The sequence below is a fragment of the Galeopterus variegatus genome, unplaced genomic scaffold, assembly GCF_000696425.1.
Source record: "Galeopterus variegatus unplaced genomic scaffold, G_variegatus-3.0.2 Scaffold7416, whole genome shotgun sequence".
NCBI lineage: Eukaryota > Metazoa > Chordata > Mammalia > Dermoptera > Cynocephalidae > Galeopterus > Galeopterus variegatus.
In genome coordinates, this window is record NW_007733527.1 from 123081 (window position 1) to 138879 (window position 15799).

The 15799-nt window shown below is 38.6% G+C and overlaps 1 protein-coding gene across 1 annotated transcript in view; it reads right to left on the reverse strand.

The window, feature by feature from the left end:
* The window catches only part of TAF4B (TAF4b RNA polymerase II, TATA box binding protein (TBP)-associated factor, 105kDa), a gene marked incomplete at its 3' end in the record, with an annotated part of 116173 nt that extends 100515 nt beyond the window's left edge, over window positions 1-15658 (reverse strand). Inside the window, 2 exon segments of the mRNA XM_008591935.1 lie at window positions 1810-1955; window positions 15147-15658. Of these exon segments, the coding sequence (XP_008590157.1) occupies window positions 1810-1955; window positions 15147-15486 (486 nt within the window).
* Window positions 15659-15799: the final 141 nt, after the last annotated feature.

Sequence of the window (15799 nt, forward strand, 5' to 3'; positions counted from 1 at the left end):
TCAGTTCTATTGGGTTTATCTCGGGCCGGCCCCGTGGCTCACTCAGGAGAGTGCGGCGCTGGGAGCGCAGCAGCTCTCCCGCTGCGGGTTCGGATCCTATATAGGGATGGCTGGTGCGCTCACTGGCTGAGTGCGGTGCGGACAACACCAAGCCAAGGGTTGCGATCCCCTTACTGGTCACAAAAAAAAAAGGGGGGGGGTTTATCTTAGCTGCAGAGAATCACCTTGTCCAAAAGCACAACTTTCCCAGGACAGTCCATATCTACCTACTGATCACAGAGTGGGAATTAAGGCCCACAGTGAGACAATGCTGACAGGCCATAAATGCTCCAAAGTTCTCCACTAGGTTGGGTGGGGCTTTTTTGGGTCTGCTCTAGTTCAAACTCTTACTCTCCTTCCTTTCCACAGGTATCGATCCCTAATAAATATCTCACGCACCAACTTCTATCTCAGCACCTGCTTCTAAAAACTGCAATACATGGTTAATAGATATATTTATATTAATTTAAGACATTTAAGTAAAAGTGATATTCCAAGAATATATACTACATATATCTTGTTTCCCATATCTCCAATAGTTCGCAGTTTAGTAAGTGTCATTATATATCACTGAATTACTCTCTTCAGTGTCATAGTCAGCAACTTATACATCTGGCAGGAAATAGCTAAATAACAAAGAAAAATCACTAGAAAAATCACCATGCATGTAAAATGAGTCACTTTCTAACAATGCCAATTTAATAAAATATTACAGATTTCTGTATTTCTTAAGGATGATTTCTACAACATATGAATAAAAGTGAATACTATTAACTTACTATTTTACCACAAATTAAAATTGAAGCAGAATAGTTATTTTCTTCTCATTTAAGATATAAATAGTTCTTTGAACATTCTTTTGAGGACCATAAAATCTTTGAGTCTGAAGACTGAATTTTCACTATTTTAGCAATTATCAAATGACAGATAGATCTGCCATATGACCCAGCTATTCCACTGTTGGGAATATACTCAGGGGAATGGAAATCATCATGCCGAAGGGATACCTGTACTCCAATGTTTATTACAGCTCTATTTACAACAGCCAAGAGTTGGAACCAGCCCAAATGTCCATCATCTAATGACTGGATAAGGAATGTGTGGTATATCTACACAATGGAATACTACTCTGTTATATAAAAGAACAAAATACTACTATTCCCAACAACATGGATTGACTTAGAGAAAAATATATTAAGTAAAACAAGTCAGGCACAGAAAGAGAAATACCACATGTTCTCACTTATTTGTGAGTGTGGTATATCTACACAATGGAATACTACTCTGTTATATAAAAGAACAAAATACTACTATTCCCAACAACATGGATTGACTTAGAGAAAATTATATTAAGTAAAACAAGTCAGGCACAGAAAGAGAAATACCACATGTTCTCACTTATTTGTGGGAGCTAAAAATAAATAAATAAACACACAAACAAATCGAGGGTGGGGAGGGGAAGAAGACAGAATAACCACAAAAATTCCTTGAACTGTTTAAGTCAAGTGAACACATATGATGTGGGGGGGTCAGGATGGAGAGGAACGGGTAAAGGGGCATGAAAATCAATTACAATGTGTATTGAGAAGTAAAATAAAATATTTAAAAAATAAAATCCTGATTAAATTAACATATTCAAAGAAAGTCACTTAATTTAAATAGTTGAGCAGATTCATATTAAATTATTTTTACTGGCAAACACATACACATTTATATGAATATAATGGTTGGGAAACTAAGAAGATGATAAAAAACTTTAAGGTATATTACCGGCATTGCACAGATTTTGACTGTTTGAGTATTCGTTGGTATTGCTGGCCTTGGAGTTATGTTACTTGTGGCCTCCACTCTTGTTACAGCTTGCGGAGGAGACACCAACATCAACTGACCACTGTTACTTTTCATCAAAACTGTTCCTATAGTTAAAAGAAAAAGAAAGTGACCTCTGAGCTAATAAAGCATAAACATCACTTATTTTCTTCTCCCATTTCTTTCAACACTGTAAAATGCTCTAAGTGATTTGTACATACTGAATTCCATGTATGCTAATTATCACATATAAGATGGAAAAATGTTTTCACTCAAATTATCAAAAGCACAGGTGCTGATAACACCAAGGTCAAACGTTCAGATCCCCGTACAAGCCAGCTGCCCCCACCAAAAAAAAGAATAAATAAAACTAAGCATATGGTAAGATACTCCTGAAGAAAGCAAAACATTTTTCCTTCACAACATCAAAACTATTTATAAAGCTAGTAACTGAGATGATGTGGTAATAGCAACAGACTATACAAGCTGACCTATGGAACAGAATAGAGAACCTGAAATAGACTCATGCAAATATGTCATATCAAATTTTTCTAAGAGGGTCTCCAGATTCATGAAGAAAAAAGTGACTATACAATAAACAGGGCTGGGTCAATTAGTCATCTATATGGAAAAGATGAAACTGGATGCCTATTTCATGCACATTCACAAAAACCCAGGCGTATTAAGGCTGCAAAGGTAAAGAGTAAAAGATTTTAAACTCTTAGACAATGTAAAAAATTATCTCTCTGAACTTGGGATGAGAAAGGATTACTTAAAATAAGTAAAGTTTGATATGTTCAACCACATTATAAGAACTTTTAGCAAAAGCAAAAAGACAAGCCACAAAATGGAACAAAATTTTAGTTCACATACATTCAAATGACAAGTATCCAAAATGCACAAAAGAAATACAGATACCAGGGAAAGGTAAATTAGGACCACAGTGAGATATTGCTTTATATCTACCTAGACAGACAACAGTTAAGAAGTCCAATAGCAATACCAAATACTAGAGAGATCAACAGGAACTCGAACATCTTGCTGGTGGTAGTGTAACTTGGTTCAAGTACTTTGTTCAGCTTTACAGGACTGCACAAAATTGATTTCCATTTGCAAACCCTGTAACCCAGTATTTCCAAACTAAAGAAATTCTTGCCTGTGTCAATAGGAGGTACAAACAAGAATATCCATAGTAGGAGTTCCACTTCTGGAATGTCAGCATGAGGAGCTCCACAAACTCATTCCCCAGTGAAACAAGCATTAACTTGTGAAAAATATTTTTAGAAAACGAGCATTCAAAGACTTTGGTAATTGCCCTAAGGCATACAGAAAATGACCACACAATTATTAAAGATCTAAGACTTAGTAAATATAACAAGAATCTGTGGCATTTGAACCACAACCCACTCTCTCTTCTCAGCTTAGCATGACCGAAACTCCAGTGCTGGCAGTGTGGCCAAGAATGCAGGGCTCCCTCTCTCCTAAGCTCCCAGCTGAAGGTATCTTCCTGTAAGAGGCAGGCCACCATCATTTCTCATCCTCCCCCCATCCCCATTCCCACCCCAGCTGCATATTGAAGAGGATAAATTTGAGATGAAGCATCCAAGAGGTTCAAGGCTCCCTTCTTGCACCCATTACCACTCATAAAAGAAAGGCTCTACTTCAGGGGTGGCACACTGAGAATACTTGGGCCCCAACTGCCCTCACCCCAGCTTTTTCATAGGGTAGCAGGTTCCATGTTGGGGGAGGCAAGCAGAGAAAACCAAAGTACCACTCATGCCAGTACCCTGCTCCTAAAGCGAGGATGTCACTCAGAGTGCCACAATCCTGACTCCTACTACAAATATCTCTCTAAAAGAACTGACTTTAATTCAGAGTGTGGATAAGTTCAAGCTAAAGGCTGTCTGAGTAAGAGAAACACTCTTACACTCATAGCACAATCATCAACATAAAAGACCGATTTCTGTGACCAAATGTGTGGGCACTTTACCCCACCAGCAAGCAAGCAATTCTGCAGCGGGCACCAGCTGGGTGTCCTCCAATTAAATTCCAACGTTATCTATCTGGAGATAGCATCAGATCCCACAGGTTGAAGGCTGAGTCTCCAAGACTGCCCCCACTTCAGATGACAGTCACAAGTCCAGGCCCCTGGAACTTCTGACCAACCAGCTATAAATCAGGGTTCCCACAACTCCCTCCTCCAATTAGTTTGCTTGAGTGGCTCACAGAACTCAGGGAAATATTTACGTTCACCGGTTTGTTATAAAGGATATTACAAAGAATATAGATGAAGAGATGCATAGGGCAAGGTATGAGGGAAGGAGCATGGAGCTTTCATGCCCTCCCCAGGTGCACCACCCTCCAGAAACCTCCATGTGTTATGTGTTCAGCTATCTGGAAGCTCTCCAAACCCTGGCCTCTAAGGTTTTTATGGAGGCTTTATCACATATGTGTGAATGATTAAATCATTGGTAACTGGTGATCACTTAACCGTCAGCCCCTCTCCCCTCCCCAGAGGCTGGGAGGTGGGACTGAAAGTCCCAGCTGGTCTTTCCTGTAACCAGCCCCCAATCCTGAAGCTACCTATGGGCTGCCAGCCATCATTATCATACAAAAAGACTCAGATTTAATTGGATCAGACTGTGGAGCAAGTTACGCCCTAGGGTATTATTGAAAACAACAGGGTAACCACCTGGCAATGAGTGGCTCCTAACAGCTCGGTATGATGCCGGCAGAAGCAGACAGTTTAACAGAGAGATGAGGGAAAGAGAGAGAGCCTTGCTAAAGATGATGAGTGGCTCCTAACAGCTCGGTATGATGCCGGCAGAAGCAGACAGTTTAACAGAGAGATGAGGGAAAGAGAGAGAGCCTTGCTAAAGATGACAGTCCTCATGCTAAAGGCTGTGTCCTCTGAGAAGCAACACCAGAGGCTTCTCATTGTGACAATAGACCTCACTAAAATAGTCCAGCCAGACATTAAACACAAAAGCACACACACAAACATGCAACAACACAACCGATGGAGTGAAAACCAGTATCTAGAGTTGCTACACTATATTATAATGTCCAGTTTTTAACAACAAATTATGAGACATGCAAAGAAATAGAAAAGTATGATAGACAAATGGGGGCAGAGGGAAGCAGGCAATGAAACCACCTATGAGAGCAGGACTAGATGTCAGATTTAAAAGACAAAGACTTCAGAATAACCATTATAAATATGTCCAAAGCACTAAAAGGAACCATACTTGAAGTAAAGAATAATATAATGATAATATCTCATCAAATAGAGAATATCACTAGAGATAAGTATTATTTAAAAAAAGGAAATTCCATAGCTAAAAACTACAGTAACTGACATAAATTCACAAGAGGGGCTCAACGTGGACTTGAACTGGCAAAAGAAACATCAGCGAACTTGAAGATAGATCAATAGAGATTATTCAATCCATAGAACAGGAAGAAAAAGGAATGAAGAAAAATGAAGAGCCTCAGAAAATGTGGGATACCAATAAAAACACCAACATAGGCATTATGTGAGTACCAGAAGAAGGGGCAAGAGAGACAGAAAGGAGCAGGAAAAATATTCAAAAAAACAATGGCAGTCAACTTCCCAAATCTGATGAAAAACAACCTAGACATCTAAGTACTCAACAAACTCAAGAAGGATAGGGCCGGCCCGGTGGCGCACTGCTACAGTGCCCCCACTTCAGATGACAGTCTATTTTTGCAAATAATAATACAGAGAAGATGGATGGGAGCAAAGCTACACTGCAGTAAGGAAATGACTTCAGATGGTACCTCCAAGCCACAAGAACAAATGAAAAAAACCAGAAATGACAAATAAGAAGGTAATATAACAAATACTATAAATATGTCCTTGTTCTCTCTCCACTCAGCTTCTTTAAAAGACATAAAATTAGATAGGATAATCATAACAAGGTATTGCTGGATTTGAAATATATCTAGAGGCATGCAATATGTAGAGCAATAACAGCATATGTACACACACACAAACATAAGAGGAAAATGAGCTGTGCATAAGAAAAAGGTTTCAGAGGCTGGCCAGTTAGCTCAGTTGGTTAGAGTGCAGTGCTGATAACAACAAGGTCAAGGGTTTAGATCCCTATACCACCAGCTGCCAAAAAAAGAAGAAAGTTTTTTTATCTTACTGAAATAAGTTAATATAAATGTGAAGTAGATTCCAAAAAGATACATCACAAGCCTTAGAGCAACCACTAAGAAAAGACTCCAAAAAAAAGTTGAAAAAATTACAAAGGAATTAAAATACTACACTAAAAAAAAAAAAATTCACTTAATGCAAAAGAAAGCAGGTGAAAAGAAATAGAGAAACAAAAAGGAAAAGAAACATATAGAAAATAAAAATAAATGCCAGACCTAGTCCAACTATATCAATAACATTAAATGTGAATGAATTAAATAATCCAATCAAAAGTCCAAAATTGTCAGGCTGGATAAAAAACAAGATCCAACAATATGCTGTGTACAGGAGACACATATCAGAGTCAAAGATACAAAAAAGTTGAAAATAAAAAGACAAAAAAGATATCATACAAACAGCAACCATAAGAAAGCTAGAGTGGCCATACTAATATTAGACAAAATGGACTATAAACAAAAAATGTTACTAGAGATAAAAAAGGGGAATTTTATAATGATAAAATCACCAATTTAAAGATATACGTACCAAACAACAGGACCCAAAATATATGAACCAAAAACTTATGGAAATGATGGGAAAAATAAACAATTAAACAATAATACTTGAAGACTTCAATGCCCCACTTTAAATAAAGGACAGAACTAGACAAAAGATCAACAAGAAAATCAAAGGCTTGAAAACCATAAACCACCTACACCTAACACACAGCTATAGAATACTTCACCCTGCAACAAAAGCATTTTTTTTTTTTTTGTCTTTTTCCGTGTCCGGCAACGGATCGCAACCCTCAGTGTCGCCCCCGTACCGGACTGGGACTGGCAACGGGATTGCAACCCTCGGCGTTGCCACCGCGCCTCGCTCAGCCAGTGAGCGGGAACCGGTCTGTATGTGGGATCCGAACCCTCGGCGGGAGCGCCGCCGCACTTCCCAAGCGGCGCACTAGCGCATGTGCCACCGGTCCGGCCCCAACAAAAGCATTTTTAAGTGTACGTGGAACATTCTCCAAGATAGGTCACATTAACTAGGACATAAAACGAGCCTCAATAAACTTTGAGGATTGAAATCATACAATGTATGGTCTCCAACCACAATGGAATGAAATTAGAAATCAGTAACAGAAAGTGGGAGTCACAAAATATATGGATATTAAACAACACACTCCTAAGTAACCAATGGATCAATGAAGAAATCACAAAGGAAACCAGACAATACTTTGAGATGGGTGAAAATGAGGACACAACATACCAAAATTTAAAAGATGCAGCTAAAGCAGTCTTTACAGGGGAAATTTACGGCTGTTAATGCTTGTCTTAAAAAGAAAAAAAAAATCTCAAATCTATAAAAATCTTCCAGTTTAATACACAAGAAAAAAAAAGAGAAAATAAAAACTAAAGCAAGCACAAGGGGAAAAAATGATAAAGATTAGAGCAGAGATAAGGAGAGAATAGAATAACAATTAAGAAAAGTCAATGAAACTAAAAGTTGGCTCTTTGAAAAGATAAAAAAAACTGACAAACCTTTACCCAGAATGACAAAAAGAAAACAAAGAAAAGACAATATGATGCAGAAACCACTAAAATCAGCAATGAAAGAGGGAGCATTACCACTATGAAGAGATGGCATTACTACTAATTACTCAAGAAGAAATAGACAACCTGCATAGACCTCCATCAAATGAAGATATTGAATCAAAAAAGTATCCATAAGAAAAGTCGAGGTCCAGAAGGCTTCACTGTCAATTCTACCAAACACTTAAAGAAAAATTAATGTTAATCCTTCACAAACTCTTCCCAAAAATAAAAGCAGCAATATGTCTCAACTCATTCTGTAAGGTCAGTATTAATAATACCAAAAACAGACAAGGACACCACAAGAAAACTACAGACCAATATCCCTTATGAATACAGATACAAAAATTCTCAGCCAAATTGAATCCAGCAACATATAAAAAGCACTACACAACATGATCAAATGATATTTATCTCAAGAATACAAGGTTGGTTTAGCATCTGAATGTTAATTAGTGTAAAATACCATAACAAAAGAATAAAGGACAAGAACCACATGGCTGTCTCAACAGATGTAGAACAAGCATTTGACAAAATTCAACACACCTTTCTTTCAAATAAAAATACTTAACTTAATAGAAATAGGAGGAAATTTTCTCAATGTGATAAGAGGGATCTATAAAAGACTCACATCTAACATCACACTTACGTAAAAGACTAAATGCTTTCCACCTAAGATCAGGTACAAGACAAGGATATCTAAGATGAGAAATGAGACAAGGATGCCTACAATCACTACTTCTATTCAGCATAATACTGAGAGTTCTAGCCAGGCCAATTAGGCAGGAAAATTAAATAAAAGGCATCCAGATCAGAAAAAAAGAAGTAAAACTATCTCCATACTGGCCAGCCACCAAAAAAAAAAAAAAATTAAATTAAACTATTTACAGATGATATAACCTTGTACAGTAGTCCCCCCTTATCAGTGGGGGATATGTTCCAAGACCCCCAGGTGATGCCTGAAACAGCAGATAGCACAAAACTCTATATATACCATGTTTTTTCTTAAACATATATATATATATCTGTGATAAAGCTTAATTTATAAATTAAGCACAGTAATAGATTAATAACTAATAATAAAATAGGACTGTAATAACAATATTCCAGCATCACTACTCTTGCACTTTGGGGCCATTATTAAGTAAAATAAGAGTTACTTGAACACAAGCACTGCAATATTGCAACAGTCGATCTGATAACTAAGATGGCTACTAAGTGGCTAATGAGTAGGTAGTGTATACCTACCATGGCTAGACAAGGGATGATTCACATCTCCTGCAGGATGAAGCACTACAGCTCAAGATTTCATCCCTCTACTACTCAGAATGGCACGCAATTTAAAACTTATGAATTATTTCTAGAATTTTGCATTTAATATTTTCAGACCACAGTTGATTGCAGATAACTGAAACCATGGGTAACTGAACAGATACAAGGGGGAACTACTGTATATAGAAAATCCTAATGAATCCTCTAAAAAACTATTGGAATTGATAAGTTCACATAGCAGAATACAGGATCAATATACGAAACTCAACTGTATTTTTATATACTTGCAAAGATTAACTATAAAAAAATTAAGAAAATTCCATTTATAATAGCATCAAAGAGTAATATACTTTATGTTATAACACCAAGGTCAAGGGTTCAGATCCCTGTACCTGCCAGCACCCCCCCGAAAACAGTAATATACTTTAGAGATAAATTTAACAAGCACAAAATTAATGAAAACTACAAAACATTAAAAGACATTTTAAAAGATCTAAATAAATGTAAAGACATACCATGTTCGTCAATCAAGAAACTTAATACCTACATTGCAGGATTGTTAATGGGATCAAATGAGACAAGACATGTAAGAGGATTTTTGAATTTTAAAGTTAGAAGTAGTAGTAGTTATTAATGACAAAAGATCCATAATTTAAACTTTTCTTCAACTATGTACTCAAAACATCACTAGGAAGTTTTATATATATATATATATACACACACACACACACACACACACACACACACACACATACACACACACACACACACATACTGAGAATAAAATCACTAGCTCATCTGAACTTTGAATCTTCTTCTGGTTGAAGCATTTTTAATCTCCTTGTACAATCTTAAACAATTATCTATCTCAAAGGCCCAATTCCTATGCACAGCAATGACGTAGTAAAAAGCACTTAAAAATACACAAAGGAAACAGAACATCTCTTCTCTGAAGACCAGTGACCAAGTAAGTCTCTTTGAATCCAATCCTAATAAATACTTGAGATTGACTTTTTCCAATCACAAAAGGATGGCTAGTTTTGCCTAATTTACTCTACAGGCTTGTTGAGAGAAAGTAATCATAAGTTAGGTTACATAGCACCTTTCCTCTATAAATATTAAGATATTGAGGTATAAACTAGTCCAGTGTTCTCTCTCTACATACTCTACTTTTCTGCCCAGTAAACTGCTTTGTCCCAAAAGCCAGTGTCTTGGTGGCAAGCTGATCTGGATAAAGGATCTCTGATTTCTTCATATGCCCAGCATTTGCAAATATTGCCCCTGAAAGAATAGCAGACCCATACAAATCTAAGATCCATAAAAACCCTCGAATTCATCTGTTACAATTTAATACCTATACAAAATATCTAACTAGTAACCTTCTAGCCTCTTCTCAAATAAGTCCAGAGTTAGGAAGATGAGGAAGCTATACATGTCACTCTCTCACTAGCAGACCAGAAATACAAAGTCCTTCCTTAAAATGGAACCAAAATATGCCTCCCATTAATATTCACAGATGTGAGGGTTCCTTCTGCAACTATACAAAATAAGCCATGTGGCCAACATATCCTAAGTTGTTTTCTTCCTCAGGCACCATGGGTCCAATTTTTTAAATTTTTCACATGTCATAGTTTCCTTTACTGAGCTTAAAGTCACTTAAATTTCTCTCTTTCCCTCATTTCCTGAATTGAGTAAATGAAAGACCAAATTAATGAGTTTTCATCCCAGGTCCTGCTATTAGTTATTGTACATCTCCCTTATCCTCCATTTACACAGCTGATTTGCCAAAACAGAGCTTTTGTTTATCTCTATTAAATTTCATCTTTCAAAAGTAGGCCTATAAAATTTCAGGTGATTTTTACTTTCTTCTTTTTAGTCTCCATATTGGTTGTTGTTTTATATATGCATGTATTATTTTATAAAAATAAGATTATTGGAGGAAAATTAAGCTCAGAGTAATCTATGGAAATTCAGGAAATCTTACTTGATTTCCAAGAGAGGAATTATGTCTACCTTATTTACTATTGCACCCACGTTACTTAGTATAGAACTGAGCATATAATTAGCATTGAAATGTATGAATAAATAACAAAATTTATCAATAGCCTTAAAGTATTCATATGTCCCTGATCTAGAAATTTCAGTTCTGGTTTGGCCGGTTAGTTCAATTGCTTAGAGCAAGGCCTTGTAACACTAACGTCAAGGGTTCGAACCCCATTCCACCCAGATGCCCAAAAAAAAAAAAAAAGAAATTCCAGTTCTTGTTATTAGTCCCAGCAAAATAACCACCGTGCATATTACAATCTAAATACCCCTCCAAGCCCTCTGTTATCTGCAAACTTGATTAGCATGATCAGCATACCACAGTCCTTATTCTGTGGCCCTGGACTGAACCTTCCAGGCTGACATACATATATCATATAACTAGTAGACTTCAAGCTAACAAGAGACCTCTTAGGCAAAGTTATGCAATAAGTAACAAATCCACATAATAGTACTATCATACAGCCCACATTTCTCTATATTCAAAGCTCACCTTCTCCTACTTAATTTAAGAAGTCTGGAAAATGACTTCTTAGATTCCATGGGTAGTTTTCTAAAATAAAGTATTAACGTTGTTATGTATTTAAGCAATATTTTAGGAGTAAAGTTTGGCAATATCTATAGATATATTACCATTTGAACCAACAATTCCACTTCTAACAATTTATCCCATAAAAACATGTTTATAAAACTGCACAAAACATACAAAGATGTTTATTACAGCATCATTTGTAATAGCGGAAAGTAGTGCAAACAATATCAATGCCTATGAATAGGAAAGTGGTCGAGGGGCCGGCCTGTGGCTCACTCGGGAGAGTGTGGTGCTGATAACACCAAGGCCACGGGTTCGGATCCCATATAGGGATGGCCAGTTTGCTCACTGGGTGAGCGTGGTGCTGAAAACACCAAGTCAAGGGTTAAGATCCCCTTACCCGTCATCTTTTAAAAGAGAAAAAAAAAAGGAAAGTGATCGAAAAACAATGGCACATCAATACTATGCAGTTGAAAAAATGAGGAAGATTTATAGGTACTAACATGAAAAGATACAATAAAAGTGTTAATAGTAATACTCTAGTGAATGTGGGGATTACATTTCAGTAACCTTTTGTAAGTCGAATAAGCAAAGAAATCAAAACTCAACACACTCATACTTATCACGGCCCTCAGAATCCCTTAAGTGCTGCAGCCCTGTTGCCCCATACTCTCTCCACATATGCCTGCATTCAAATACTTAAGTGCCTTCTTTGTGCCAAGCAACTTATAGGCCCTGGGAATAATAAAGGAAGCAACATAGAGTCCCTGCCTCTCTGGAATTTATAATCAAAAAAAGGAAGTAATAATAACAAAGCGTGAGAGTACTATGGTGGTGAAAGGACAGTTTGCAAGTAGGAACACTTAATAGGAGAACCTAACCTAGCCTTAAGGAAGGGCAGCACAAAAGGAGTGCCAGCACCTTCTCCCAGGGATGACTATCCATAGAATAATGCCACTGATGCTATCGCCTTCAGGGGACTCCACAGCCTTCGGAATCCAAAAGTGGATGGCTATGGTGAACACTGAAAAGAACAGCTTCTCATTTCAGGAAGCCCAGTAGCCCTGTGACAACTGTGCTGCTGATGATCATGTACACTGTATCCCTCTGATAAAGCCAGAGTGGAAACAAAGAACCACTAGCTTATCCAGAGACTGGTTCAGGAATTTGAGAAAAAAGATGCAAATACTATGCCCCGTCTCAGCATGAACACAGACTGATGAAAAAGGACCTCAACTACTTCACAAGTAACTTTCACAAACTTTTGTACAGTATGACTGTCATGCACAATTTATCAGTTTATGACATAAAAGAAGTACTCAAGTCTTTGCTTGTCATTCTCAAACAAGTAAGTGATAGTGGAGCTGAAGAATACCAAACACAGAAAGGGCCACAGTTTAGCCTAAAAATCCCACATGTAAAAGAGATGACAGAAGAGATTACCAAAAACATTTATTTCCTCACAATGCCCCCACATATTTTTTATTTCCAGCCCCTGCTCCCTGGAAAAACCTGTGGTGCATATGTATATTTTTTAAAACCAGTGAAGAAAAATCAAATGCTTAAAATATTTATTACCTTGGAAAATGAAGAACTGATACATATTATTTAAGTATCCTTGAGTATTCAACTGCTAATCCTCAATTCACAAAAGAAACAGTACAAGATTTATAACATTTTTTTTAAGATGACCGGTAAGGGGATCTTAACCCTTGACTTGGTGTTGTCAGCACCACGCTCTCCCAAGTGAGCCAACCGGCCATCCCTATATAGGGATCCAAACCCGTGGCCTTGGTGTTACTAGCACCACACTCTCCCGGGTGAGCCACGGGCCGGCCCTAGGATTTATAACTTTTAAAAAGTTCCTTTAATCAGTGTTTCCATTTCATCCTTCAACTATTGCTTATCTTATTTTGCACCAACAAGAGCACAAATGTGTTAGTTCTACCACACATCAGCAGAAATTCCCAAAAGCAGCTTTTTAAAGCACCTCCCCTGCCTCTTCTGTAACTAACAATTTCTAAAGACAAAGTATCTCCTCTCTTTTGTGGTGTTTCTCCATGGTCAACAGCATAAAATGTTTCCAATAAACGCTTTACTTGGGCTGTGGTTCTAGTTTGCGATTTTGCTCAGGCAAGTTTCAGTTTTGGTTTCCTGGTGCATAAAAAGAATGACGAGCCTCTAAAATTCTCAAAATCACCTTTCAGCACTGATACTTAATAAGGCATATTGTATACCCACAAGTGGTAAGCACAGTGTTGTAGAAAGAGTGGAGTTAAATAAACCTGGATTCAAACCCCCTCTGACACCTATGAGTTGCCTGGCATTGGGCGAATTATTTACCCTTAGAGACCTCTTTCCTTATTGCTACCTGCCTATTATGACCAATGACTAAAAACATATAAATAATGTATAAAAAGTGCCTAGTACAGTAAGCCCTTAATAAGTGATTTGTTAGCAAGTTTTCATTCGTGACAGTTTCTATATTAACATTTTTTAAATTACTGTTTCTAAACAAACTTCAATGACTAAACAGGAATTTATATTTTAACAAATTAGGGGGTAATTTGATTCAAACACATTCGTAACTATTTTACATGTGTATGCAGGATGAGGACTTAGAACTGGCAAATAATGTATCCAGTACTGCATACAGCCTTAACAAGTCTGCTACCTTCTGTACCATACAAAACTGAAACAGAACTTCATAAAAAGTGAGGAACATAATCTGTTCACAATTTTCATGACCAAATAAACATTAGCTTCAAAAAGAGTCCCTGATCTTGCTAGGGGATACTGAAATCTTTCAAATCAATGCTTTCACTTCTTTACCATCTTTGCTGGTCAGAGTTCCAATTACTGCTAAGCAAAATAATAGAAGACAAATTCAAAGGGATTTTCACTTGAGGAAAGAAAGAAGATAGAACACTCAAATATCATTCAGCATATTTACAATATGTAAATTATCACAAAGCAAAATCGTTGTGTAAATCATGAAAACAGCCCAACAGAGTAATAAGCCCTAGTATAGAAAGGAGTCAGACTCAAAGCAGTAGCATTCACATACCGCTTCAAATGCAAATATAACAAATCCATGACTCTGATCTACTTGTCAACTCTGGCACTTGTTCCCTGTGAGAGGGATTCTTCAAATTTAAAGTTACAATTATTACACATTTAAAGACTGTGCAGGAAGCAGCATTATTCGTTTATGGTACTAGAGAGCAGTAAACTTATTCCGGCTTGCTTAAATTTAAAATTCTCTTTCAGTACTAACACACAAGAACTTTTAAAATACACTTTTTTAAAAAAATGATAATCTAAGCGTGTGAGAGTACAAACGGGTCCTTCCTCCTCATGAAAATAAACTTTAGCTATACCGTATCTGCCCCACCTAGGAGCCAGTGTCTCAAAGGCCCTCCTGAATAGGCTGCTCCAGCTTTTGCTGTCACATGGAAGGATTCTTTTCTTAAATACGAAAACTATGCAGTGATGACACAGAGACTATAGGAATATTAATTGTAAAGGCAAATCACTGCCCAATACGCAGCTTCCTGTACCATCACCGCAAAGTCAAGATTATGAAAGGTTCCCTTGGCTCGGAGTTTTTCAGAGCTACCAGCAAGAAGGAGCAATCCGGGACTGCGACCTTTCACGTGCCACCGCTGGCTGGACTGGCGGATAAGGGCAATCAACATACCTGGAGGGAGCTGCAAATTAGCAGGCAAGTGGATTGTTGTGTTTGGGGCTTTCACGGCGACTATCTGAGGAGCAGATAGCCTAGGGTCGCTGTTGAGTTTAGGAAGAGCACTGACAGAAGCCACTTTGGTCACTATGGTCCCCACAGGGGACCGCAGGGGCTGAGACGCCGTGGACTCCACGCAGACTCTGACAGGAGCCTTAGTCACGGCTCCCAGGGCCACCGGAGCGCTCTCCAACCGGACCGGCAGAGCTCCGGCGGGGGCCATGGTCACGGTCCCCGAGGAGCTCACACCAGCGGAGGGAGCGGCGCCCGCCGGTTCGGTGAGGCCCGCGGGCATCCCCCCGGGGATCAGTGGCAGCTGCAGCACTGCCGTTGCCGGAGCAGAGGCGAGGAGAGGCTTGGCAAGCGGCAGCCGACACCAGTGCAGTTCGGGCTCCACAACATCGCTGGGGAAAGGCGCAGGGGCCGCGGCAGAGAAGTCAGTGACAGGCGCCAGCTGGGCGGCAGAGCTCGCGCGTCCTGGACCTTCCTCCAGTCCGCGCGAGCCGGGGCCGCCCCCGGCAGCAACACCCGCTCGGCCGCTCGCCGCTTCGTCAGCGGCGCTCGCACGTGAGCCGGCTCAGCCCGGCGCCTCAGCCAGGGGTCCCGCC